We start from the raw sequence: 27937 nt of genomic DNA, 5'->3' as shown, positions 1-27937 counted from the left end.
TTTATATGTTTGTTAAGGCAGCTACAACTGAGAAATAAAACAAAATTGCTCTACTGTACAACATGTGGTTACATTTTTTTTTTTTTTTTTTTTTTTTTTTTTTTTAAATTTTGTCAACTCCACCAGGTTTTATGTCTGATGGTTGACAAGTGCTCTCAAAAAGTCTATATAATGTGATTTAATATGTTTTTGCATATGGGGAATTCATCTAATGTTGTTTCATGATTCTATTTACATGTACTGTATATTTGGCCCCAGCTGGACCTTTGTCAACTCCGTCAGTTTTTGTCAACTCCGTCAGTACGTGTCAACACTGTCAGCATGTGTCAACGCCGTCAGTATTTGTCAACTCCGTCAGTATTTGTCAACTCCGTCAGGTTTTTGTCAACACTGTCAGTATTTGTCAACTCCATCAGTATTTGTCAACACCGTCAGTATTCGTCAACTCCATCAGTATTTGTCAACACCGTCAGTTTTTGTCAACTCCGTCAGGTTTTTGTCAACACTGTCAGTATTTGTCAACTCCGTCAGGTTTTTGTCAACACTGTCAGTATTTGTCAACTCCGTAAGTATTTGTCAACTCCGTCAGGTTTTTGTCAACACTGTCAGTATTTGTCAACTCCGTCAGTATTTGTCAACTCCGTCAGGTTTTTGTCAACACTGTCAGTATTTGTCAACTCCGTAAGTATTTGTCAACTCCGTCAGGTTTTTGTCAACACTGTCAGTATTTGTCAACTCCGTCAGTATTTGTCAACTCCGTCAGGTTTTTGTCAACACTGTCAGTATTTGTCAACTCCGTAAGTATTTGTCAACTCCGTCAGGTTTTTGTCAACACTGTCAGTATTTGTCAACTCCGTAAGTATTTGTCAACTCCGTCAGGTTTTTGTCAACACTGTCAGTTTTTGTCAACTCCGTAAGTATTTGTCAACTCCGTCAGTTTTTGTCAACACTGTCAGTATTTGTCAACACCGTCAGTTTTTGTCAACTCCGTCAGGTTTTTGTCAACACTGTCAGTATTTGTCAACTCCGTCAGTATTTGTCAACTCCGTCAGGTTTTTGTCAACACTGTCAGTATTTGTCAACTCCGTCAGTATTTGTCAACTCCGTCAGATTTTTGTCAACACTGTCAGTATTTGTCAACTCCGTCAGTATTTGTCAACTCCATCAGGTTTTTGTCAACACTGTCAGTATTTGTGAACTCCGTCAGTATTTGTCAACACTGTCAGTTTTTGTCAACTCTGTCAGTATTTGTCAACACCGTCAGTATTTGTCAACTCCGTCAGTATTTGTCAACTCCGTCAGGTTTTTGTCAACTCTGTCAGTATTTGTCAACACTGTCAGTTTTTGTCAACTCCGTCAGTATTTGTCAACACTGTCAGTTTTTGTCAACTTCGTCAGGTTTTTGTCAACACTGTCAGTATTTGTCAACTCCATCAGGTTTTTGTCAACACTGTCAGTTTTTGTCAACTCCGTCAGTATTTGTCAACTCCGTCAGGTTTTTGTCAACTCTGTCAGTATTTGTCAACACTGTCAGTTTTTGTCAACTCCGTCAGTATTTGTCAACACTGTCAGTTTTTGTCAACTTCGTCAGGTTTTTGTCAACACTGTCAGTATTTGTCAACTCCATCAGGTTTTTGTCAACACTGTCAGTTTTTGTCAACTCCGTCAGTATTTGTCAACTCCATCAGGTTTTTGTCAACACTGTCAGTATTTGTCAACTCCGTCAGTATTTGTCAACACTGTCAGTTTTTGTCAACTCCGTCAGTATTTGTCAACACTGTCAGTTTTTGTCAACTCCGTCAGTATTTGTCAACACTGTCAGTTTTTGTCAACTCCGTCAGTATTTGTCAACTCCATCAGTTTTTGTCAACACTGTCAGTATTTGTCAACACCGTCACTTTTTTCAACTCCGTCAGTTTTTGACAACACCGTCAGTATTTGTTAATATTAAAACATTAACTGAACTACATGATATCATGCCTGATTTACCTAAGAACATTGGTTATATATGTTTAATATTAAAAAGGAGGGTAGCCCAAGAAAAAAAAAAAAAAATTCCCAGAGTTTTTTTTCACTTAGCTCCTTTACTGAACACCATTATTACATAATTGAAAACTTTACACTGTTGTTGGATGGATCAAATTAAAATGTCATGCTTTTTAATGCGTGTGACGGAGTTGATGCAAATTCAGTTCTGAAGTGAATAAATGTACATTTTTAGGAAAAAAAAAAAAAAAAAAATTCAGAAAAACCTGTTCCCTTACATGATTCATTAGCTGAAACCTTTATCTACAAATATATCAGTTTAAAAATAATGTATTATTAAATAACAAAAGCTAACTTCAAAAACATGTTTTGTCCCCTATCTCAAGAATTAGTTATTCACATTTAACGTTATATGAATGTTAAAATGTCCAGTACAAATTAAGGGAATATTCCATTGTAGGTCTATCATTCTTCAAACATTATGGGAATGTTACTTTTGAATGTTCTCTGAACGTTCTGAAACAAGTAGAAACCTTTAAAAAATGTCCAACAGAAACATTAAAGAAAATAACGCTCCATGAAGGATGTATAAATAATGTTTTGTGCTAACGCTTTGAGAACATTATTAAAGACCAGATGAACGTTCTATTAATGTTACTGAAATAATGTGTGTTCATAACTTTGTCAGAACGTTTCTGTTATCTGGGCAGAAGCTCAAAAAGACGAGGAAGATGAACAAGCAGAAAGAGGTCATTGGCTTCAGACCCTCTCCTCAAATCGCAAATCGCTTTATTTAATCATCCCCTCATGATATTCCCTGCAAATCGTGACTGATGAGTAGTTATTCCTTCCGTTGCACTGGAGTAATGTAAAACGGAGCACGTTCGGGACGTTTTGATGACGTATAACGTACGTTGTCCGCGGTAAAATCGCTTTTTCTCCCAGTCACAACCGGCGAGCAGTCGGGAAAAAGTCTGAAGTAAGTGAAGTTCCAGCCCTGAGGAGGATCTGACTGACAGCTGCAGGTTCACGCGCATCACTGCGCCTCTTCCACGCGCGATGGTTTCCGCTGTTTTTACTCCCAAATAGAGTCTCTGGAGGTTTCGGCGCGTGTTTCTTTATAGATCCACTCCATGACGAGGATCTGCCGCGGAATAAAGCAACAGATTTCACCGGAGCTCGTGATGTTTGCCGCTCTGTGCGCGCTCTTGGTTCTGCGCGTGCCGGTCGCAGCGGATCTGAACGCGCTGAACTGCAGTCAGGTGAAAGACGCGTTCACTGCTCTGGGATACAGTCCTGACAGTGTTCCCACCGAGGAAACATCAGGTACCAGTGGAATTAAACACTGTGATTTAATAGGGGAGACCGGGGCAAGTTGTCACAATCTGCATCTCAGTAACTGTCCATGCTTGTTTTCATACTATAACTGTTTTAAATTTGATTGATATAATATTTAATTCTGTCTTCCAGGCTAAGTGTACAGTATCTGTTCGGTAACAAATCAACACAATAAAACCACAGTGACACACATTAATGTCACTGTACAGTGAGTGAAAAACACTGCATTTTTAGTTGGCTATTACACTTTGGGTTTTTCATGAATTATCTTGTTTACATTTAACTGAAAAGCCTAATAGTTTGTGACATCTTACCCCATATAGTGTGACATATTGGCATGTTGGTGAAATGAATGTTCTGTAGCTCATTATTAGTTTGTGTAGATGGTCGTTACCCAAATATCAGTTTCAGTTCCGACCATATCAACTCTGAGTTTGGCATCTCCATTGTTTGTACTTAAAAACATATTGGTAATAATGTGAATTGACAACTTGTACTCTCTGATGTTTAATTCTCGTTGTTTTAGGAAAGTATTATGATAAACTGAAACTGACGGTGATGAAGAACACCAATGCCACACAAAAACATGTTTTGAAAGTAGAGATTTTAAAGCTTTCTCCGTCAGTTCTGAGCCAGCAGGTGTTTAATGCTGGGTTTCAGGTTCTCGCTCAGGTTTATTTGAGCAACTAAATCCGATCACTAGAGATGGACCAATAATTGCTTGCTGGTAATAATTAAAATCTTCCTCTCTCTATCACACAACATTTTTGTAAACTGCTGGTAAGATTTGCTTTGAGTTAGAGTTTAGCTTCAGCGATCTTGTTTGAATCGAAGAAACCTAAAGAGAAGAATGTTATTATTTTGCATATATTACCAGACTTTCATGTCGTGGCACATTCGTCACACCAGCGGTTAGAATATGAGCGAGACCTTTATTCGTGACTCACGCCTTTAATTGTTGGTTTGTTTTAAAAATAATAATCTCAAGGTTGTCTCCTGGTACAAGTTAAACCAAACCTTCACCGCTTTAACATTATTTTGTGGTTTGTGAGTTTGCAAGGATTTTGGACCGTAAGGATGAGTGTGTAAGGATGAGTGTGTAATGTGCGTGTAAGGAGCGTGTAAGGAGTGTGTGTAATAAGTGTGTATAATGAGTGTGTAAGGAGTGTGTAGGGAGTGTGTAGGGAGTGTGTAAGGAGTGTGTAAGGAGTGTGTAAGGAGTGTGTAAGGAGTGTGTAAGGTGCGTGTAAGGAGCGTGTAAGGTGTGTGTGTGTAAGGTGTGTGTAAGGTGTGTGTAATAAGTGTGTATAATGAGTGTGTAAGGAGTGTGTAGGGAGTGTGTAGGGAGTGTGTAAGGTCTGTGTGTAAGGAGTGTGTAAGGTGTGTGTAATAAGTGTGTAAAGTGTGTGGAAGGAGTGTGTAAGGTCTGTGTGTAAGGAGTGTGTAATAAGTGTGTAAGGTCTGTGTGTAAGGAGTGTGTAAGGAGTGTGTAATAAGTGTGTAAGGAGTGTGTAAGGAGTGTGTAATAAGTGTGTAAGGTCTGTGTGTAAGGAGTGTGCAAAGCGTGTGTAAAGAGTGTGTAAGGTCTGTGTGTAAGGAGTGTGTAAAGTGTGTGTAAAGTGTGTGTAAGGAGTGTGTAAGGAGTGTGTAAAGTGTGTGTAAGGTCTGTGTGTAAGGAGTGTGTAAAGTGTGTGTAAGGAGTGTGTAATAAGTGTGTAAGGAGTGTGTAAAGTGTGTGTAAGGTCTGTGTGTAAGGAGTGTGTAAAGTGTGTGTAAGGAGTGTGTAATAAGTGTGTAAGGAGTGTGTAAAGCGTGTGTAAGGTCTGTGTGTAAGGAGTGTGTAAAGTGTGTGTAAAGCGTGTGTATTGAAGGAGCCTGAGACAGATGGAATTGCAGAATCAATCCAGGCATAAACATGGGATTTACAGTATAACACACTGAATGTCATTTACAGTAAAACCTTATTTTTTAAGGAATCTCACACAGTTTCTCTTCCATGTTTTAATTTTCATAGTAAACCTGTTGCAGGACACTGTTTGACCAGAAAAAAAAAAAAAGGATTTATTACATTTTCATTTATTTACATTTTAAACGTTTTATGCCGTGATTACCACCGTCTTTGATAATAAATTTGCATTAAATCATAAAACATTTCATAGTACCGTATTATTGTAAAAAAAAATGTCATAATGAATTCAAATGTTTTAGACATGCTTTTAAAATGTAATTAAACCATTAAAATGGAATCCAGAATTTCGGAAAAATAAATCAGATTTAATAGGGTCCTTATTAAAATGTATTTTTTCCATTTAAAATAATGCAGAAAAATTAAAAAGGAAAAAATGGAATTTGGGAAAAAATAAAATGTATTTCATAGAGCCTTGGTAATGAGACACATGAAATAGTCTTCATAATATTGCAATAGTAAAGTTTACATATAATTAGTTTGCAATATTATTGCTTTGGTTAGTGCCATATTTTGCAGATCACCTCATTTGGATTTGCTGATAGGCCAGAGATTAATTCAATTCAAGTTTATTTCTAGTGCTTTTCACATTTCATACAGTTTCAAAGCAGTTTAACAGGAAGTGTTTGTTCCAGAGCGTACAGTATTATATAAATATTAACGTCATGTATTGAGTTAATCACACATAATGAGCGTTAGGCAGCGATGTCAACTTGTGCTCGTCATGATTACAATGCATGTATAATGTGACAATATTAACACAATATTTGAAAGTTTTGCACGTCGATCCACCTAAAAGGTTAGCAATTGTCGCGTTGTAAAAAGCTGATCCAACTGGAGCTGCGCAATCTGAACTTACTCCGAGATGAGATTGAAAACTAAACTAAGTCTAGTTGCATTTTGAGAAGATCTGTCAAAGCCGGCGCTTGTCATCAGTGCCGAATGTCCTGAGCTCCAGAGCTTCTCCACACGTATATTTAAACCGTGTGACGAGGCGTCCGTTGTGTCGCATGCCGGACTCTCGCAGACGCTCAGAAGAGTTCCAGTTCTGAACACAGGATGATGTTTGGTGTCTGAATGTGTGCCGTGATCCTCAGAGGTCAAACCAAAGACAGAATAACGCTGTTGACATTATTCTGTGACCTCCTTGACTTCATGATCAGAGATTGAATTGCTGTTGACGGGTAAGAGGTTTGAGGTCAGAAGTGTGCGGCCTGACAAATCACTGACAGGAGAGTCCTTCATCAACGAGGTCCTCTTCTGACATTGTTTTATAGTCAACACTGACCCTGTTTGCATTATTAATACACTTTCCTGCGCTTTTTCCATGTTGAGTTTATTACAGAGCCAACAGACAAACATACTGTTTATCTTCATGCAGATAAAACACATACAGAGGTGGTTTAATCTGCTTTATGGCAGACATCACGTTTTTATTATTTTGAGCCTTAAATAGACACAAAAAGCTAAGAGGCCTTGGAAACAAGAAAACAAGCCCTCCTCCCTGATTGGCAGGAATGGAAACGAAGGTCAAAAAACGGGATGCGCGCAGACAGACGAGTGATCATACGGTTTAGTTTTAGTAAGAGGATCGAGTTTCTAGGTTGACTTTAAAGGAATAATTCACCCAATCCTCAGTATTTACTCGTGCTCATGTTGCTTCAAATATTTTATTTCCTGTTGAACAGAAAAGGAGAGTTTGTAGAACCTTCATGCAGTGAATTTCAATGACAAAAAAAAAATCTAAATTGAAGTCATTATGATATTGTTGATTTAATTTAATTACGTTTTAATTTGATTTTTAGTTTAGTTTTTTATTTTATTTTTACATAATTTTGATTTTTGTTTCTAATTTAATTTTTTATTTTATTTTAGTTTTACCTCTTATTTTATTTTTACCTCATTTTACCTCTTATTATTTTATTTTATTTTTAATCTTGGCAGTATAAAATTAATTTGAAGCTGTGAATGATCACTATAGTCATCATTTCTAGCTGTCATCATGATAATCGCTTTTGATCGTGTTTATGATCTGTGCTCAATTCAAAAACAACTGCAATTTAGGAAACATTTGAACCCAAAAAATATGCAATGAAATGAAATCTGCAAATCCAAAACAAAACAAAAATATGGAAATTACTGATTACTGACTCTCTTCTGCTCACCAAGGCTGCATTTATTTGATCAAAAATACAGTAAAAATTGTGAAATATTATTCCAATGTAAATCAGCTGTTTTCTATGTGAATATATAGTAAAGTGTAATTTATTCCTGTGATCAAAGCTGAATTTTCAGCATCATTACTCCAGTCTTCAGTGTCACATGATCCTTCAGAAATCATTCTGATATGATGATTTGATGCTCATGAAACATTTATGATTATTATCAATGTTGAAAACAGTTCAGATTTTTGTGGAAACCTGTCATACATTTTATTTTTCAGGATTCTTTGATGAATAGAAAGTTCAGCATTTATTTGAAATAGAATCTTTTGTAACATTATAAATGTCTTTACTGTCACTTTTGATCAGTTTAATGTGTCCTTGATGAATAAAAGCATGAATCCCTCAGTCCTGCTCTGCCCGTCAGTGTTTTCAGTGACTCTGAAGCGTGTCTCTGGTCTGCAGGAGTGAATCTGCGTGTTTGCGCTCCTCAGAGATCCTGCTGTAACACAGAGATGGAGGAGATCTTCAGCCGCAGGAGCTCTCGTGACTTTGAGAAGCTGATGGACGACACCAGCGAGGAGCTGAGGAACGTGTTTGTGAGCGGACATAAAAGGTTTGATGGTACGATTTGTTCTGTAACGTTCACTGATTGGATGCTGAAAATTTTTGTCCTTCCTGGAAATTTGCATATTTTGACGATATTATCATGAAGATGATTGTAACTATTATGATTGTAGACAGTGTATATCAGTGACAGGAGAGAAGCGCTGCACAGCTGTCGGGGAACTGTTATAACATCGTGTCAAATTCAACCCTAGGGGCGCCGTGATATTTATTCTTGATATTTAAGTTTTAGAGAAAGCTTAAAAACACTGTGTCATGTAGGCTGTACTGATAATGTGAATCTCTGTCTGGACTCGACTACTGAGAGGATGAATTATTAGTGCTAGATATACTTCCAGTAATATTATTCCTCAGATTATTCTGCTTAAATGAGAGAAAACAAGCAAAAATACCTCCAGATGTTACAAATGAGTCTCTAAATGGCATTAAAGAACGACTCGAATCATGTGTTTTCACAAAATAATCACAAAGTTTGAAGCCTCAGCTTTTGTCTGGAAACAGTTCGTCACATAATGATCTGATAAAAGCACAGTGGCTGTACTTTCAGTCGACTTGTTTATAAGAGTGTTTTGTGACAGCTTTGGTTCAGTTATGTGTGATTATTTGAGCTTAGAATGGAAAAAATCCATCTTTATGAGGTTTTTTGTTGTTTTGTATTCAGCAGTAGATATCAGCCATAATCCTATGTGGAGAAATAATACATTTAGGTACAAATTTGAATCTGTCATTGAACAAACAGATATTGTATGCATTATGCAATCTGTCCAGTAATCATTGGCTGCAGTTTGAAAGGTCAGAGGTCAAAGGATGCTTTAAAGGATTAGTTCACTTCAGAATTAAAGTTTCCTGATAATTTACTCACCCCCAAGTCATCCAAGATGTTCATGTCTTTTGAGAAGAAATGAAGGTTTTTGAGGAAAACATTCCAGGATTTTTCTCCATATAGTGGACTTCACTGGGGTTCAACGGGTTGAAGGTCCAAATGTCAGTTTCAGTGCAGCTTCAAAGAGCTCTACATGATCCCAGACGAGGAATAAGAGTCTTATCTAGAGAAACCATCGGCCATTATCTAAAAAAAAAAAAACATTATATACTTTTTAACCACAAATGCTCGTCTTGCACTGCTCTGTGATGCTCCACGCATTACATAATCATGTTGGAAAGGTCACATGTGATGTAGGTGGAAGTACCGATCCAGTGTTTACAAAGCAAACATGCAAAGACTAAGTCAAACGCCCTTTACAAAAAAAGGTAAAACAACAATGTCGGACGATTTTGAAGTTGGAGGAGAAAATGAGATGGAGTTTTTCGCTCTACCGCAGTACTTCCTCCTACGTCACACGTGACCTTTCCAACATGATTTCGTAATGCGTGGAGCATCACAGAGCAGTGCAAGACGAGCATTTGTGGTTAAAAAGTATATAAATGTTTATTTTTTTAGAAAATGTCCGATGGTTTCTCTAGATAAGACTCTTATTCCTCGTCTGGGATCATGTAGAGCTCTTTGAAGCTGCACTGAAACTGACATTTGGACCTTCAATCCGTTGAACCCCAGTGAAGTCCACTATATGGAGAAAAATCCTGGAATGTTTTCCTCAAAAACCTGTTTGTTGCTTTGACAGACTTCTTCCTGGAGTTGCTGGAGAACACGGAGCGCTCTCTGAACGAGATGTTCTTACGCACTTATGGAAAGCCCTACCTGCAGAACGCCGAGGTCTTCCAGGGCCTTTTCTCCGAGCTGAAGCGATATTACACCGGCGGCAACGTCAATCTGGAGGAGATGCTGAACGACTTCTGGACGCGTCTCCTGGAGCGCATGTTCCAGCTGCTGAACTCCCAGTATCTCATCACTGAAGACTATCTGGAATGCATCAGCAAGTACATGGAGCAGCTTAAGCCCTTCGGAGACGTTCCCAAGAAGCTGAAGTCTCAGGTTACACGAGCGTTCATCGCAGCGCGCACGTTTGTCCAGGGCCTCGCGGTCGGACGGGACGTGGCCAACAGGGTGTCCGAGGTGAGCTGCTATATCAGAGACTCTTTCAGAAAGAAATCTTAATTATTCCAAGCGTTTGACCTGTAGTGGTGTTTGTGTCACTCTTCACATGTGTAATTCAGTTCTCTTGATCTCATGTGTGTGTTTATGTCTTTGCTGCCTCATAATTTTGGTTTTAAAAGTTGTCTAAATTGAGAAGCACGTCTCTTGATTGTTTGCTGATGTCTCGTGTCTCAGGTCAGCATGAGCCCGGCGTGTGTCGGCAGCTTCACAAGGATGCTGTACTGCTCTCAGTGTCGAGGTCTGTCCACGCTGAAGCCCTGCAGCGGATACTGTCTGGACGTGATGAAGGGCTGTGTGGCTGACCAGGCCGATCTGGACCCGGAGTGGAGCAGGTACATCGGTAAGAGCTGAAACACACCTGATATCATATGTCACCTTGTCACATATGTCAGCGCTCACCGTGTCCTGGACGCCAATATATGAACGATTTCTAAAAGATCAATCACTCTCTGGCAATTTGAGGTTTTGGAACGGAGATAAATGTTATGATCATGATTTTTCAGTAGTATTACATCACATTGTGAGTGTATATTAGCACACTCTAAAAAATGCTGGGTTAAAAAAACAACCCAAGTTGGGTTGAAAATGGACAAACACAGCGACTGGGTTGTTTTAACTCACTGATTGGGTTGTTATTGCATATACAAATGCATATGCAATAATGTCTTTCGTAAATTCTTTAAAAAATGTCTTTAGTAAATTCTGACAGCCAAAAAAGGATTAGTAAATCTGGGCCGTAGTGTTTCAACTCGTCATCTAAAACATTTTCTGTGCGAGTTTAGGACAGAAAAATTACATTTTACTGCCTCTTGTCAAGGTATCCAAGCTTTAATATGAAGCTGGAGAGGCTGTAATCTGCTCTGAGAGGCTCTAGTGGAAACGTGGCTTGTGTGACATCCGTTCTCCTTAAACTGATCAGGATTATGAGCCGGAAATCTTTATTTTATAGTCATCTAAAAACAATGACATGATTGTTTTTTTGTGTGTGTGTTGAGGTTATATACAGTGCACAGCATAAATGAGTAAACCCCCCCCTGAACCAATACAAAAGATGTATTTTCTTTATGATCACTAATACAATTCATGGAAAAATGGCAAAACTAAAATGTATTAAACATACACATAATAAAAACTGAGAAATATATGTCATTAATAGCCATAAAATAAGTAAATTAGCCAATTTAGTTTAAATTAAGGATTGCAGAAATGAGTACACCCTAGATTTAATTTAACAAATGTATAATATTCTAGTATGCCCTCCATAATTTTGAATATACTGCTCTGACCCTTCTTGCCACGGAGTGTACAAGTTCGTGACAAATTGTCACATGTTTAACTCCTGGATGATGAGCTCCTTAAATGCCCTGATCTTTAATGGGGAGTGTTGCTCAACTCATCTCTACAGAATCCCCCACAGGTGCTCAAGAGTGTTAAGATTGAGTGCAATACATGTCCACAGAAGCTTTTTCGCCTTGGGAGAATGCATATCCTCATTGTCATGCAAGGAATAAGGAAAGGGTAACATCTTCTATTTCAAGTTTGTGTATTAAATTACACAGTGGTGTGGGAATTCATGACAGCATTGATAAAGCACAACTCCCTCACACCTTCAGCACTCATACATCCCTATATAAGAGCTTTACTACCACTGAACTTTACTGTGGGAACCAGGCACTTCTCACTGTACTCCTCCTCTAGCAACACCAGAACATTTTGGATGCTGTTAGATCCAAAATGATTGATTTGGTCTCATGAGACCAGAGTATTGATTCCCAGAATCTGTATTTTGTAAATATGGGCTTTGGAAATGGCTAACTGATTTTATTGTGCTTTGGCTACAGTAGGTAGATCCAGGGAGAACAACAACCATGCATGTCATTTCTGCAGGCTGCATCTGACTCTGTGAGATAAACTGTCACTCTTTTCATAGCTTTTGCTGGCTCTGAGACACTCGCTTGGTATTTCTCCTGCTCTTTGTCTAGCAAAAAAATCCCTCATCACTAAATGAAAGCTTAAAATGAAGGCCTGATTATTTCAGGGGCCTTGTCACAAGTCCATTGTTTTTTTTATTTCTGTGTTACTTTTGCTATATTTTCACACTTAAAACAATGATTTGGTAATCCTCTTGTTCCACTGTCCTCTTTTGTGCTAAGAAATAAGTCTCCTGACAGTTCTCTCCCAAGTGATTCCATTGATTCAGAGGGCTATATAACACTTTTAATTGTCCAGAAATGACTTCTCTTTAAATGTTTTGGTTCAACATACTTACCTGTTGATCAAACATTGCCTTAAACTTACACCAGTAAATTTTTATTTTGTTTTATTTAGTAACCTTTAGGAGGGTGTACTCATTTTTGCTACACAACATTTTATCACCTTGATAAGAAAATCTTATTTTCCTGAATAATTTTGACATGCTTCTTTGGTAATTGATTAAGCAGACTTGCTGGAACATTATATCTCTAAAGAACCCTAACATGTCTTCTAAATATTGAGTAATTGCTGACTTTCAGAAGTTTCAGAGGGGGTGTACTCATTTATGCTGTGCTCTGTAGATAAAGAAAAACACAGATGATTCTGAAAAAATAACAGCGGTATGAGTTTGGAACAACGTGAGGCTGAATAAATAATGACAGAATTAAAATTTTTGGGTGAACTATTAACCCCATAAAGGTGGTGCAGTCCGTGCCACTCTTAAAAATAACGTTTTTTTTTTTTTTTATTGGCATCGATGGATCCATGAAGAACCTTTAACATCCATAAAGCCACAAAAGTTTCTTTATAGTGAAAAATGGTTCTTAAGATTATTAAAATGCTCTTCACACTAAAAAAAAGGTTGTTTGGGGAACGCAGAATGATTCTTCTATGGCATTGCTGTGAAAAATCCCTTCATTTTTAAGAGTGTAAGGTTGGAAGTGGGTTAAATAGATTTTACTTTCACATATAACAGCATACAGCTGCTGTGGAGCTCCTGCGAGGAAGGCAGTTCAGGAATGTTTCTCTCCGGGTATTCCAGGCAGATTTTGGGCAGCGCTTCGGTTTGGCTGACATGGGCATTGTGGGACGTTTTTAACATCGCTTCCATAGAGCGGTCTGTGTTGAAATGACTTGGCTGGAAGGGGAAGTCCGGTTGAAGTCCTGGTGTAACCCTTCAGGACATGGAGTCATATCCAGGGGAATTATTCTCTGACCGCCAGTTTGATAGAGTTCTTCTATAAGGAATGATCTGAGCTGCTGTACTTTTGTCATCTGTTGGCTCATTTGTGTCTGTTTTTTTTGTCCTTGGGGAAATCTCAGCACACACGCAGCGAGAGGAGAGCGAGTGTCCCGAGCCGACAGAAATAGATCTTGAGCTTCCATTCACAGAACTCAAGTGATACGCTGAATTTAAATTCAACACAATTTATTCTCAGCAAACAGTTTATCACAGATATCGCAGATGAATCGAGAGAATCAGAAATTGTAAAATACAATTAATCGTGCAGCTCTATTAGTAAAGTCATTAAAACTAAAATTAAATTTGCACAGGATTTTGCTAAACTTTTGTATCCTGTTCAGCTTTTTCTTGTAATTCATGTTCCTGTTTATCCTTGTTGGTGTTTGGCAAACACGCAAATTACTCTTGCCCTTTCTACAGTCCTTTGTTACCAAAGTGTAAACAGATCCTTATTGATTTTATTTGCTCATTTCTTTTTAATCGCATGATTTGTTTCATTAGGTAACAGGATCTAGCCACAACTTCACAATTCATGAAAATTCAAGCCTGAACATTTCCTGAGAAGAGCTGCTCATGAATAAGAGATTATCGTGCTTTATTACAGGACAGACAGAACGACCCTTATCTGAAGATTAATGAAGGGACATTCTCAAACTAACCTTCTATTGATATGTAAAAAATACTTCATAGCCAGTCTCCGGTGTATTATTTAGTTATTTAGTAAATGTTTCTCGACTGGTGGGTAATGACCCGAGAAAAATAAAGAGGAAAACAAGTCAGCAGGAAAACAATGGTAAATGCAATTAATAAAATGTGACTATCTATATAATCATGCATAGTTAGAACAGCAAAATAAATAGACTTATCTGCTTTTAAAAGAGAGAGGAATAAATAAATTAGTTTACTATATATTCACATAGAAAACAGCTCTTTTACATTGTAATTCAAAATTTTTACTGTTGTTTTTATCAAGTAAATGCAGCTTTGGTGAGCAGAAGAGACTCTTTCGAAAGCACTTTTGAACAGTAGAACAAAAGAATATCTTGCGTCTTTTCTGTTTAAACACTAGTGCACTTTTTCGCTCAGGGTAATAGTTTGATTCTTTTTATATCTCTAAAACACAGTGTCTGGGTGTTCTGAAGTGTGTTGGGTGATAAAAGCATGTTTCCTCCGTGACATTCATGACCCGTGATTTTGCCTGCGGATTCAGTCACAGCTGTCTGCTTTGAGCCTGATCTCACAGACGGGGTTAAACAAATACTAACAAGTATTGAGAGAGCTGCTGGAGGACATGGCCGGAAACGCTTAATAGCTCACAGCTGCGCTCCGGGATAATGTTGGGCTCCTGCTTCAGTACCAACATAACATCATGTCATATAAATATTGCAGTCATTTTCTGTGTGCAGGAATATATTCATGCTGTTGTGGTGCCGCTGTTCTCAGACAGGGTTGCCCGTTTCTCTTTTCATAGACAAAACTCAAATTAGGCCATTTTGGTGTATTTTTAATCTTAGAATCAAAGAAAAAAAGTAGCTTTGTTTCTACAAAACAGAAAAATCAAAAATTCATTAAATCTGCTATGCATTACACAAACGTGTGAAACAAAAAGGTATCATACGAGAAGTATTCTTGTTCGAGGATCCATAAAATTTATTCAAAAACACCAACAAAGATAATCCACACAGGGAGCAAGGAGGTAAATTAAACACAGGAGGTGAGATACAGATGGCTTCAAAGCAGCTTTACAGTGATCAACAGGAAACAATGCAAACAGAGTTCAATTCAGCTGTCAAGCAGCTTAAAGATCATCAATTATTAAATTAGTTCAATTCATCTATACAGCAGATCTGGAGAAAACAGTGATGTCATCGTCCAGCTCAGTTCAGTTCTCACAACAGCGTCAGTACAGTCAGATCAATATTAGTGAATTAATATTGAATATTAAATATCCCCGACTAAGCAAGCCAGAGGCGACAGTGGCAAGGAACCCAAACTACATCACGTGACAGAATGGCGTGGAGGCCATGAAGGCTGTGGATTCTGGTCTGGTGGTTATGAAGGCCGAGGACTCTGCCGTGGCGGCCATGAATGTTGAGGACTCTGCTGTGGAGCCCATGAAGGCTGAGGACTCTTGTGTGGAGGCAGTGAAGGGTGAGGACTCTGGTGTGGAGGCCGTGAAGGTTGAGGACTCTGGTGTGGCAGCCGTGAAGGTAAAGGACTTTGGTGTGGAGGCCATGAAGTCTGATAACTCTGCCATGGCGGCCTTGAAGGTAGAGGACTCTGGCTTGGAGGACATGAAGGCTGAGGACTCTGGCGTGGCGGCCATGAAGGCTGAGGACTCTGGAGTGGCGGCCTTGAAGGTAGAGGACTCTGGCGTGGAGGCCATGAAGGCTGAGAATTCTGGTGTGGCGGCCGTGAAGGTAGAGGACTCTGGCGTGGAGGCCATGAATGTTGAGGACTCTGCTGTGGAGGCCATGAAGGCTGAGGACTCTGGTGTGGCGGCAATGAAGGCTGAGGACTCTTGTGTGGAGGCCGTGAAGGTTGAGGACTCTGGTGTGGAGGCCGTGAAGGTTGAGGACTCTGGTGTGGCAGCCGTAAAGGTAAAGGACTTTGGTGTGGAGGCCATGAAGTCTGATAACTCTGCCATGGCGGCCTTGAAGGTAGAGGACTCTGGCTTGGAGGCCATGAAGGCTGAGGACTCTGGCGTGGCGGCCATGAAGGCTGAGGACTCTGGAGTGGCGGCCTTGAAGGTAGAGGACTCTGGCGTGGAGGCCATGAAGGCTGAGAATTCTGGTGTGGCGGCCGTGAAGGTAGAGGACTCTGGTGTGGCAGCCGTGAAGGTTGAGTATTCTGGTGTGGAGGCCATGAAGGCTGAAGACTCTGCCATGGCGGCCATGAAGGCTGAGGACTCTGGTGTGGCGGCAATGAAGGCTGAGGACTCTTGTGTGGAGGCCGTGAAGGTTGAGGACTCTGGTGTGGAGGCCGTGAAGGTTGAGGACTCTGGTGTGGAGGCCGTGAAGGTTGAGGACTCTGGTGTGGAGGCCGTGAAGGTTGAGGACTCTGGTGTGGCAGCCGTGAAGGTAAAGGACTTTGGTGTGGAGGCCATGAAGTCTGATAACTCTACCATGGCGGCCTTGAAGGTAGAGGACTCTGGCTTGGAGGCCATGAAGGCTGAGGACTCTGGCGTGGCGGCCATGAAGGCTGAGGACTCTGGAGTGGCGGCCTTGAAGGTAGAGGACTCTGGCGTGGAGGCCATGAAGTCTGATAACTCTGCCATGGCGGCCGTGAAGGTAGAGGACTCTGGTGTGGCAGCCGTGAAGGTTGAGTATTCTGGTGTGGAGGCCATGAAGGCTGAAGACTCTGCCATGGCGGCCGTGAAGGCTGAGAACTCTGGTGTGGAGGCCATGAAGGCTGAGGACTCTGGTGTGGAGGCCGTGAAGATAGAGGACTGTGGTGTGGCGGCCGTAAAGGTAGAGGACTGTGGTGTGGCGGCCATGAAGGTAGAGGACCCTGGTGTGGCGGCCGTGAAGGTAGAGGACCCTGGTGTGGCGGCCGTGAAGGTAGAGGACCCTGGTGTGGCGGCCGTGAAGGTTGAGGACCCTGGTGTGGCGGCCGTGAAGGTTGAGGACTCTGGTGTGGCGGCCGTGAAGATAGAGGACTCTGGTGTGGCGGCCGTGAAGATAGAGGACTCTGGTGTGGCGGCCGTAAAGGTTGAGGACTCTGGTGTGGAGGCCATGAAGGCTGAGGACTCTGGTGTGGCGGCCATAAAGCCGAGAACTCTGGTGTGGTGGCCATGAAGGCTGAGGACTCTGGTGTGGCGGCCATAAAGCAGAGAACTCTGGTGTGGTGGCCATGAAGGCTGAGAATTCTGGTGTGGCGGCCATGAAGGTAGAGGACTCTGGTGTGGCGGCCGTGAAGGCTGAAGACTCTGCCGTGGTGGCCGTGAAGGCTGAGGACTCTAGTGTGGTGGCCGTGAAGGCCGAGGACTCTTGTGTGGCGGCCATGAAGGCTGAGGACTCTGGCGTGGCGGCCATGAAGGCCGAGGACTCTGGTGTGGCGGCCATGAAGGCCGAGGACTCTGGTGTGGCGGCCATGAAGGCCGAGGACTCTGGTGTGGCGGCTATGAAGGCCAAGGACTCTGGTGTGGCGGCCATGAAGGCCAAGGACTCTGGTTTGGCGGCCGTGAAGGCTGAGGATTCTGGTGTGAACTCTGTTGTAGCAGCCACTGTGCGAGTACCACTTTCCCCATTCGTGACTGCCACAGTAAAAGCAGAGCCACTCAGCTGCAATGCAATGTTAATATACTATTCCAGAGTCCATTCCGGGATAGATTCCATAAAAAAAACAAGACTATTAAGACATCACAGAAAACAACTAAGAGACAAGTCTGCTGGGGAACAGACTTCACGTGGTATATCCATCTAGATTATTTCTATGATATAACATTTCCTGAACATTTTCTTGACACTTTTTTTATTCATTTAGAAACCATGGAAACATTCTTCGAGCTTAAGTGAAAGTTTCTGAAAAGGTGATAAGGAAATTCCTAATGGTTTTCTGTCCGATTGCTGTTTACTACATCCCAGTGGAGCCGTATTGTCTGGCCAGTGTATTATTAAAGCAGTGTGATGCCAACGCTCTGCTGCCCAGCTGCTGTGCCTCTCCACATCATGTTTGGAGGTTTCTGCGGCGTTTGGGTCTTTAGACATGCAGTCCACGCCTGGGAAAATAGATGTTGACATGACAAAAATGTTTTCCTCCATCATATTTGTGGACAGATCTGTTGCCACACCCGTGTCAGCTGACATTAGGATGGCCTGTGGAAATATTAGAGGCATTATGTGCATCCATCCACTGAACACAATCAGCTTACTTTAACTTGGAAATTGAAAAATATCAAAATATTTATAATATATATATATATATATATATATATATAAATTTTTTCCTTGAAAGAAAATAGATAGCATTTTAAAGACCACTTTTGCATTCTTTTTTGTATTTTTTGTATTTTTTTTTTTTTTTTTTTTTTTAGAAATTATATTTTGTCTAAAAAGAAAAAGCGTATTTTAGGGACCGATTTTGCATTATTTTTTATACTTTTTTTTTTTTTTTTTTTTTTTTTTTCAAGAAATAATGTTAGCTGTTAACCAAATGCACTGCATTAACACAAGACAATGCTTCTGTTTTCTGCAGGTCTCTGTCAGACACTATTAAATAACACAGAATCTCGCCATCTGTTTTGACAGATGCCATGTTGCTGGTGATGGAGCGACTAGAGGGACCGTTCAACATCGAGTCTGTCATGGAGCCCATCGATGTGAAGATATCCGAAGCCATCATGAACATGCAGGAGAACAGCATGCAGCTCTCCTATCAGGTCTGTCCTCCACCCGCCGTCCATAGTCATCATGTCTCGAACAAGCAAGCCTAGAATTTAGCCATCTGTGGGCTTCACTGCACACAGGTCCAAAACCCGAACCCTGTCATCCCGCTTCCAGTCTTATTTTTAACAACATAGTTGCGGATGGTCAGAAATTTGTAGTTCGCTGTTCAGGCACTAAAGCATCTCTGTGCGTTCTGACTCCGCCACTAATCACAGTTTCTGGAGAAGAAAAAACGGCAAAGTATGGTTAACTGGCAGGAGACGGCATTATCCAGCGCCCGCACGGGATTTCAGTTTCGTGGAATAGTTAAAGGTGATGTTTGCAATTTTTCGGATGCTAAAATACTTTCTCTTATGCATTTCTTCTTTGCATTTCCTTTCTTCTCTAGCGTTCTTCCTAATCTAGTTGTCTAATAAATATGGTATTGTATATTGCGATTATTGTTGGAATATAGTCTTATATCAGTCAACCTCTATTGTGCATTCTGTTCATGATGTTCCCCTCAATGCCTGCGGTGGTTACGGCTCTGATTTAAAGCCATGAAATAACATGTGGTCAGGAATGAATCTAACTTTAGACATGATAGATCCAGCTAACTTGGATGTGACCATTTTGTTTTCATTCGTCATTTTATTTTGGAGTGAGAATAACGCTGGTCAGTGTTTGTCTTTCTCCGTTCAGCCGTATGCAGACAGACTCCTAGATCATGTCCTCTCCATGTAATTACAGGTTTTCCAAGGTTGTGGCCAGCCGAAGCCTTCAGGAATGAGCCGATCCGCCCGCGGCGTCCCTGACACATTCAGCGGCCGCTTCAGCCCCTACAGCCCTGAGGAGCTTCCCACCGCCTCGGCCGGCACTCGACTGGACCGCCTGGTAAGAGAGAAACACACTGGGATCACACTGAAGCACCTGTGGGATGAACGGGCTCCGTTCCAAACCTGCTGCCTACATAGACATCATACTTCTTTTTAAAGAAATGTATACTTTTATTCATCAAGGATGCATTAAACTGATCAAAAGTGACAGTAAAGACATTTATAATGTTACAAAAGATTCTATTTCAAATAAATGCTGAACTTTCTATTCATCAAAGAATCCTGAAAAATAAAATGTATGACGTTTCCACAAAAATCTGAACTGTTTTCAACACTGATAATAATCATAAATGTTTCTTGAGCAGCAAATCATCATATTAGAATGATTTCTGAAGGATCATGTGACACTGAAGAGTGGAGAGTAATGATACTGAAAATTCAGCTTTGATCACAGGAATAAAATATAGCTGCGAGCAGCAGTTATCGGGGTTCAAGCGCTTTAAGGCCTTTAAGCACACACGTAAAAAGTTATAATGTTTTAATTAGCAAGCCTGTAACCATCTAAATCATAGATGGAAAAGTCCATTTACAGTAAATACAGGCGATTTACCATAGGAAATATATAGTTTTTAAAGCTTTTTAACAGTTATTGAGGTTGAGCCAAAAACCTAGGACTAGTTCGCCAAAGTTGGTGTAACAATAATCTCCAATATTTAATGAATGATTCGGTCCTAGAGACAAAGTTGCTTAGAATGACGAGTTCTACCATGTGGTATGAATGTTGTGGGCGTGTGCAATACACGATCCTTTACACCAGTGAAAAACGTGAAGGCGCCTCCCTGTGGCTGATTTCTTTCGAATTTCTCACAGGCCTCTAGAGCCGTGAGTCAAACAGGCCCAGCAAGTTTCATTCGGATCAACCTCCGTTAACCTTGTCTGATAGCTGCTCAAACTTCATTGGCTGATGGCGGACATGTTTTTTGAGATGCGTCAATGTCCTCATACACAGTCATGGCACCTCGAACAAAGACACTGCATGCCAATTTTCAAGTCAATTGGACTAACAGTGAAGTAGTTATAGCCGTTTTCATGTTTTTGTTTTTTTTTGTTTTTTTTTTCAGTTATAGCGCCACCAAGTGGCCAGTTGCTGTGTCCTTTTTCACACGACCACAGAATGAGCTCTTACATGGGTGTGCCAAATTTGGTGAAAATATCTCATTCCATTCACGAGTTATAGCCATATAAGTAAAAGTGGCTCCGTCCACTTCGAACATTTTGGCGGCCCGTGAATCGAAATTTCAACATTTTTTGATAATTATTGACAATCAGACTTCAGAGAATCTCACTGCACTGGTTTGGTTCTGGTTGGGCCAAAGACCAAGAACTAGTCCACAAAAGTAGGTTTTTCAAAAAATCCAAAATACCCGAAAATTTCGCCGTAACGACGAGCATATCTGCTGTAGCGCCCCCGTCAGGCTGATCAGGGCCGAGTCTTGGTGATGTTGTAGACGGTGTGAGTACTACCAGCCCTCAAAGTTTCAAGTCTCTACAACTTACGGATTGGTCTTCCTGATCACTTTTATTGGGAGAATGATGATCCTTGGAAAATGTAACAATTACAATAGAGTTTCAGCGCTTGAACCCCTAAATACAGTTTACAATATATTTGCATAGAAAACGGCTATTTTACACTCTAATAATATTTCACAATTTAATGCATCCTCACTGAATAAAAATATTATTTTATTCTTTCACCTAGTTAGTTGGTCAGTCTCCGTGGCTCTTGACGTCATCAACACTTTCCCGGTTAAATAAACAAACAATAATCAATGTGTTTTCAGACTTTTGGACCCGTTGTGTATGAATGCCTTCATTTCTTTCTCCTCTCTCCCTGTTTTTAATGCTTGCCAGAGGATTGTGTGGAGAGTCATGCAACACAGTGTAAGAGTTGCTCAATATTTGTTTTCTGCCCACACACTCGTGCTGTATGTGTTTCTGATCTGAGCTCTGGTCTGGTCCTGCTCGTTCTGGTCTTCAGTGTACACACTCTTTATTTGAGACCCTTCGTACATATGATGTCATGTCATTTTTATGATGCATTTAGCATAATATCTCATTCTTACATATTAAACCTAAAACTTAGATTTATTTACTCTTCAAATGCCCATTTTTATATTTATGTATAAGTCAAATGGCCATGTTTAGCTCACTCCTCAGATGTGTGCAGTATTTGACGTCCAGTTCAGCTCCGTTCATGCTGAATTCAGATGCTGATATCGGTGTGTGTGTGTGTGTGTGTGTGTGTGTGTGTGTGTCTCCGGGGAGGTGCAGTTTACTCCGCTGATGTCTGATTCCTCCAGTGCGTCTGCTAATGGCTTCCAGACCATTAATGATTGACTGGCTCTTCAGCTCCAGATGCTCCTGCAAACATGAGAAGGCATCAGATATAGGGCTGTAACCCATAATAGCATGATATGCTGGTTTATCAATAGAACTGATCATATTTAATCTCATAAACCAGTATTTGCTGAGAAAAGACATTATTGTGGCAGATGAGCAAATCATTGAATAGACCAAAAATGACTTTAAAAGTCAATATATTGGGGATTATTGTTTACTTGGGGAACTTTATGATTAGATAAAAAGCACTTTGAAATTATTGTGAATTATTTATGAAGTTTTATATTTCCATCTAAATCATAATGATTGTATTGTGAACATTCAATATGTAATCAAATAAATAAATAACAATGAAATCAATTTAATTATATATATATATATATAATGTGTATATATATAATGTATATATATATGGACTGTTATGATCACAATGAGTGATAACTGCATTAAAAAATCCTCCTCGTTCATTCCACGATTGAACCAATAGCAGAACGCAGGTTTGAAATCACGTAAATATAGATCTATTTTAAATTGAGTTGAACTATTTTATTAAAGAGTTTATTGTACAGATGATCCGTCCGCAGCGATGTTAATAAACTCTCAGTCTCTCTGAATGTTTTTTCTCGATGAGAAACTCTCACAGTTGCACAGATTGAATCATTCCTCTCGTTTCATGATGGATCTCTGTGTATTTCTGTGTTGGTCACATGATCTCCTCAGCTCAGTGTAACTCGTTATAGAGGTGGAAATGAATTGATTGTATCAGCGAGGCTCAGATCCAGATCTGTGCTGCTAATGAGAGAGAAACTCAACACGTCCTCTGAGAGCGGCCGGACCGCTCGTGTGTGTTTGCACTGATGCTGTTATCATTTAGTCAGGATTGCGTCTGCTTTACCTCAGTTTTTAAACAAATGTTTCAAATGACTTATGGACAGTTTTCACAAATAATAGGGTACAAAACAGGGCCGGAAACTCCTAAATTCTTTTTTTTTTTTTTTTTTTCAATGAATGGTCAGTGAAACGAGGTTATTAACCTTCAGAAAACTGTTGATCATCCAACTCTGGAGGTCAAACTAAATATTATTTGAGCTATTTCATATTGTATTCATATATATTATATTCATATTAATTTTTGGGGGTGTGTTTACATCGTTTAAAATGATAACCAAACATTTAAATGGCTTTCACTATGAAGCAAAATCATTTTGTGTTAGTTTGTTTGTTTGTTTATTCATAAACAATTTTAATATATAAATTATTTTAATTATTAAATTTGTTTGAGAGGGAAAATCGTGTGTTAACTGATGCACATTACATTTTTGGTGAGTAGAATTAATATGTAAAATAGTTCTTAATATTTTTAAAACTTTTTTTAATCATTTAAAATAGGTTTTACTACAATTAATTGACCTTCAAAATCTATAATTATGAACTAAACATCATAATTACGTAAAAAATCATGAGGAACAAACATTTGATGTTTAAAACTATTAAACTACTGAACCACAGAGGTTATTTAGAGGCATAAACAGCTTTGATTTATGTTTTAAAATATGTCTATAGTTTTCTGTTGAAGTTAAGGATAGACTTTCTAAAATGCCAGTGACTTAAAATAGTATAATTTTTTTCATGGAACAGAATGAAGGTCGTTGGCCGTGTTTTTATTTACTCAAGCTCAAATCAGCAGAAATCATTATACATGCGTGAACATAATTATCACTTTCAGGACTGACCGCACAACATAAACATGACGAGGTTAGATTTGTTTACATTGTGTTTATTTAAAGGCGTATTTTGTGCTTTGCTGATTGCAGCCTGACAAACAGTGTTCGCCGAACATTCATCCAGAGCAGAAACACGCCGATCTCTGCTTCAGCTCTGAAGGAGTGAATCTGCAGCAGCTGCTCCCTCTGCTGGAGGAGGAGAGACGCAGCGCTTCATGCTGGATTCATTCTTCACATCTGCATAATGCCAGCCTCTGGTCTTCATTGGCTGAACAGCGTCTCTTTGCCCCGCCCTCAATCACTGTAGTTTATCTGAGACTGGAAGAGTTTGGTTCATGTTGTTCATGTCGAGAAGACGCTGTTTTCTGCTGCCAAAGCAAATCCACTTTGATGAGATTGATACGGTAAAACCGACGCCATCGTTACTGTTCGTATCACTGTGAATCAAGAGCTGAGATTCAGATATGATAATGAGCGTTTGGATTCTGACCAATCACAGCAGAGCAGCTCTCAGAGAGGCGGGGTTTAGAGAGATTTATATTGCTCCAGTCCTAGATTCTGTCAGTGAAATCTTTGTGTCTGTGAATTATCAGCTGTTCTAATCATCATGGCTTCATCAGGTGACGGACATGAAGGAGAAGCTGAAGCAGTTCAGGAAGTTCTGGTCGTCACTTCCTGTGTCCGTGTGTCAGGGGGAGGATGTGGCGTCGACAGGCGGAGCGGAGGATGAGCGATGCTGGAACGGACGAGAGCAGGGCCGGTAAAACAAGATCTTCTGCTCTCGGTCATCTCAGCGGGGTTTCTTTCCGTTTTCTGTTTTATAAAATATTTATTTTACATTTTGTATATATTACAAAATATATCTTTTATATATTTAAATATTACATTTCATTTTAATTATTTTTTTATTGTAGAGTTTATTGTACTGTGAAACATACTGTACTCATTACAAACTTTGCAAAAATATTATATGATCCCTTTCACCATCTAGAATTCTGATTTTTTATTTTTTTATAATCAATAAAAAATATTTTATAAGGTAGAAATAACTATTTTTGAGTTAAAATAGTGAGGAGGAGAACAAAGAAAAAGTCAAGTAAATTAATTGGTAATAAAAAGTTTAAACCCTAAAAAACATTCAGTTATTCTTGTGAAAAAAGATCAAAACTTAATGACTCTTTCCAAACTTTACAAAAAAACCCTTTAACCAGCTGGAGTGCTGAAATTTTTCACAATATTGAAAATTAAAAACTGTTATCACTTGTGAGAGCACAGCTGTGAATATTAATTAAATGTAAACAATATATTCTATAAATTTTATGCAATTTAATAAATACTGTATTATTACAAATAAAGCAATATTCCGTCCGTCCGGGATTATTGATTATCTAAATGGAGATTGGGATGAATGTGAACATTACGCATTGGTTTTGCACAGATTCGTCCCCGAGGTCCAGACAGACGGACGGACCGTGAATGACCCGGATGTTTCCAGACCGGACGCTGTGGTCCGACAGCAGATCATGGCTCTCCGTGTGATGAGGAACAAGCTGAAGAACGCGTACGACGGCAATGACATCTACTTCCAGGACTCCAGTGAGTCTCATTCATCATCTGCACTCACACGGTTCGTGTTCAACATTTGAAGTGGAGCAAAAAAGGTTTTAGGACAACTTTGATGAAAGGTTTTGGTCCACTTCAAATGTTGACTACTATATTTTGAGCTGTGTTTTATATTTAACTCTTTTATTCTTTGGGATGATACTCTTGAACCGAGAGTAGTGCTGATCAAAGACACGTTGATGAGGTTTTCTGGGAAGTCGTGTTTGAATGTTGGCGAATTTTGAGATCTTTGTCTCCGTGTCAGATGAGGAGAGCAGCGGCTCCGGCTCCGGCAGCGGCGTCACAGACTCAGACTCAGACTCCTTCGTGACCGACGCTCCGGTTCAGGAGCCGGAGAACAGGGAGGAAGAGTCTTCTGCGTCGTCCAGCGTCCGGCCGGACGTCCTGCTGCTGCTGTCCTTCAGCGCTCTGGCCGTGAGTGACCGCTGGAGATAGTGTCGGCTCACACGCCGGTTCTGACCGGACTGATACAGCCGTATGATCCAAAGATCTTCAGAAGGTCGGAAGCATCACACATCTGATATATGAACAGGACAGCAGATTAAAGGGTTAATTCACCCAAAATTACAATTCTGTCATCATTTCCTCACCTTCATGCAAACCTTGACCATCAGATTCTCCAGAGGACATGATGACAGAGCTGTTCCTTCAACTGAAACACGTTCTTCTGTTATATTGTGCCGATTATTAAGATCTTAAACATTAATCGGAGCTCTTCTGCACTCGTTTCAGAGACTCTGACGTGTTTCAGCGTGTTTTGAATAAATTGCTCAATATTTCAGTTTGTTCAGTTGTAGGTTTAGTTGTAATGTCAGCTGTTACTGAGGGAATCACATTCAGAAACAGTCATATGATTCATCCTCTGTGATCTGGTGAACATCAGACATCTTGTTCTGATCATCTTTCATCATTATATTGCCAGAAATGTCAGAAATATCTAGTAGAAATATCCAACATCCGGAATACATAAATAAATAAATGTAAATGTAAATGAAATATACTTTATTTTCTGCTGCCAGAGTGAAGAATATCTTGATGATGTGATTTCAGATGTTTTATTTTTACACATTTATGAATTCTAGGTTTGTAAATTCATTATGTTTTGTTCTTCATTGGCTTCAGTTCAGGGCAGATGTTTGTGTATATGATTGTGAACAATAATGCCGTTCCATGGAAAGAAATATAGATTAGTGGGACTGTAAGTGTATGTTTTTAATAATGTTTTCTACCTAAATGACCTGGATGGTAAAACTTAATCAGTGTTTTAGGAAACCAGACATTGTCGGTGATAAATCCCTCATAAATCAGCTTTATGAACGTCCATATTGACACATCAGTGTGAATCAGGTTATTATTATAAATGGTGTTATTTTTGTAATGTTACTTCAGTTTTTTGCTTTTCTTGCTCTTATCTTTCAGTATTATTCTTATTAATATGTACACTTGTGCTGCAAAGCTCATTTTCTTAATCAGATTTCTTTCCATCTCTATATATATATATATATATATATATCCTTTAATGGAGAATAGTTTTATTAAGAAGCAGGATTGTTTGAGATTAAGTTCAGTTTGTGGTTTTTACATCATTTGACAAATAGTTTCTTTTTTAAAAGCTAAATTTAGTTTTTATTCTTTTAAAAGACGTCAACAGTTTGTTGAAGAGGAAAAATAAATTTATTTCATGATTTATTTTTTGAACACAAGTTTTACCAATCGACTCATTTTTAAAATCAATCTTGTTTTGATATTTTCCTGAAAAAATACAAAAATACTGATTAAGAAAGTGATTTTTTTTAGCAGTTAATTACATTTTACAGTGATTAATCTGGGATAATTTACCGCTTTTTGCTCAGATTTTTAAGAATGTAATGTGAGCACTTTGATATTAAGATGTGCAATGCTCTTTGTTTTTATTATATATATATATATATATATATATATATAATACAAGGAAAATACAGGGAAACAAGGTTATTATTAACTAAAAACCATTAAGATATTTCAAACAAATCAGGACACACTTAAAACAAACAAACAAAAAACTGTTAAAATAATCATAAAAGATGAAAGCCGTATAAGAACTGTAGCTTTATAGTCATACTGGAATGACTATTTATAATTTTCAAAAAATATCTCATAAGGTTTCAGAACAGGTTATGAATGATGTCCGTGATTAGAAATGTACTGATTCATCTGAATGTCTTTTATATCAACATCAGATTGATGGTAAAACAGGCAGATATCTCTGTGTTTTTTTACATTTTGATTAAATTTCGTTCACAGGTTTTGGTGTGTAAACATGAATTCATCAACTTTGTGCAGCAAAAGGAGTTTTTAAATAATATTCCCTGTTGCTGTTTGTAAAGATTTGTTACCAGAAGCAAAACTAAAGTATTTTTGAAACATTGAGTGTCTGTTGTGATCACTGTCTTCATGTTTACTGACGTTTCTGAGGTGTTTCAGTGAAGAAGAGATTCTGAGTCTCGTCCTCGAACACTAATTCAGATCAGTAGATTACTTTTGTAATTAAACTGATCATGTGATTTCCTTGAATCTGTGATTGTTTGACAGGTGTGACGGCGTTCAGGAGTTTAAACCGGGAACAACATTTTCATTTACAGGAATAATTCTGCCAA

At 39.3% G+C, this 27937-nt stretch overlaps 1 protein-coding gene across 2 annotated transcripts; it reads left to right on the top strand.

The window, feature by feature from the left end:
- Nucleotides 1-1383: 1383 nt before the first annotated feature.
- On the top strand, nucleotides 1384-27710 carry gpc6b (glypican 6b). 2 transcript variants are annotated; one of them, XM_051905733.1, is made up of 11 exons: nucleotides 1384-1495; nucleotides 1842-3312; nucleotides 7918-8076; nucleotides 9702-10093; nucleotides 10310-10475; nucleotides 18602-18732; nucleotides 19469-19612; nucleotides 21466-21495; nucleotides 24299-24438; nucleotides 25117-25274; nucleotides 25546-27710. In XM_051905733.1, exons 2-11 carry the CDS (start codon nucleotides 3120-3122, stop codon nucleotides 25734-25736), a joined length of 1704 nt encoding a protein of 567 aa, XP_051761693.1. In that variant the 5' UTR covers nucleotides 1384-1495; nucleotides 1842-3119; the 3' UTR covers nucleotides 25737-27710. The 2 variants fall into 2 exon arrangements, with proteins under 2 accessions (XP_051761693.1, XP_051761694.1); XM_051905734.1 differs by lacking the exon at nucleotides 21466-21495 and having other exon boundaries at nucleotides 1385-1495.
- Nucleotides 27711-27937: the final 227 nt, after the last annotated feature.

The sequence above is a fragment of the Ctenopharyngodon idella genome, chromosome 9 (genome assembly GCF_019924925.1).
Source record: "Ctenopharyngodon idella isolate HZGC_01 chromosome 9, HZGC01, whole genome shotgun sequence".
NCBI classification, from domain to species: domain Eukaryota; kingdom Metazoa; phylum Chordata; class Actinopteri; order Cypriniformes; family Xenocyprididae; genus Ctenopharyngodon; species Ctenopharyngodon idella.
The sequence above is the reverse complement of the archived record's forward strand: the minus strand, read 5'-3'. Positions and strand labels throughout refer to the sequence as shown.

Bases quoted from the DNA above. Each gene is read 5' to 3' on its own strand.
- gpc6b (XM_051905733.1), top strand. From the start codon at position 3,120: ATGACGAGGATCTGCCGCGGAATAAAGCAACAGATTTCACCGGAGCTC. The intron at 8,077-9,701 runs GTACGATTTGTT...TTGCTTTGACAG, and splicing joins CGGACATAAAAGGTTTGATG to ACTTCTTCCTGGAGTTGCTG. The intron at 18,733-19,468 runs GTCTGTCCTCCA...ATGTAATTACAG, and splicing joins GCATGCAGCTCTCCTATCAG to GTTTTCCAAGGTTGTGGCCA.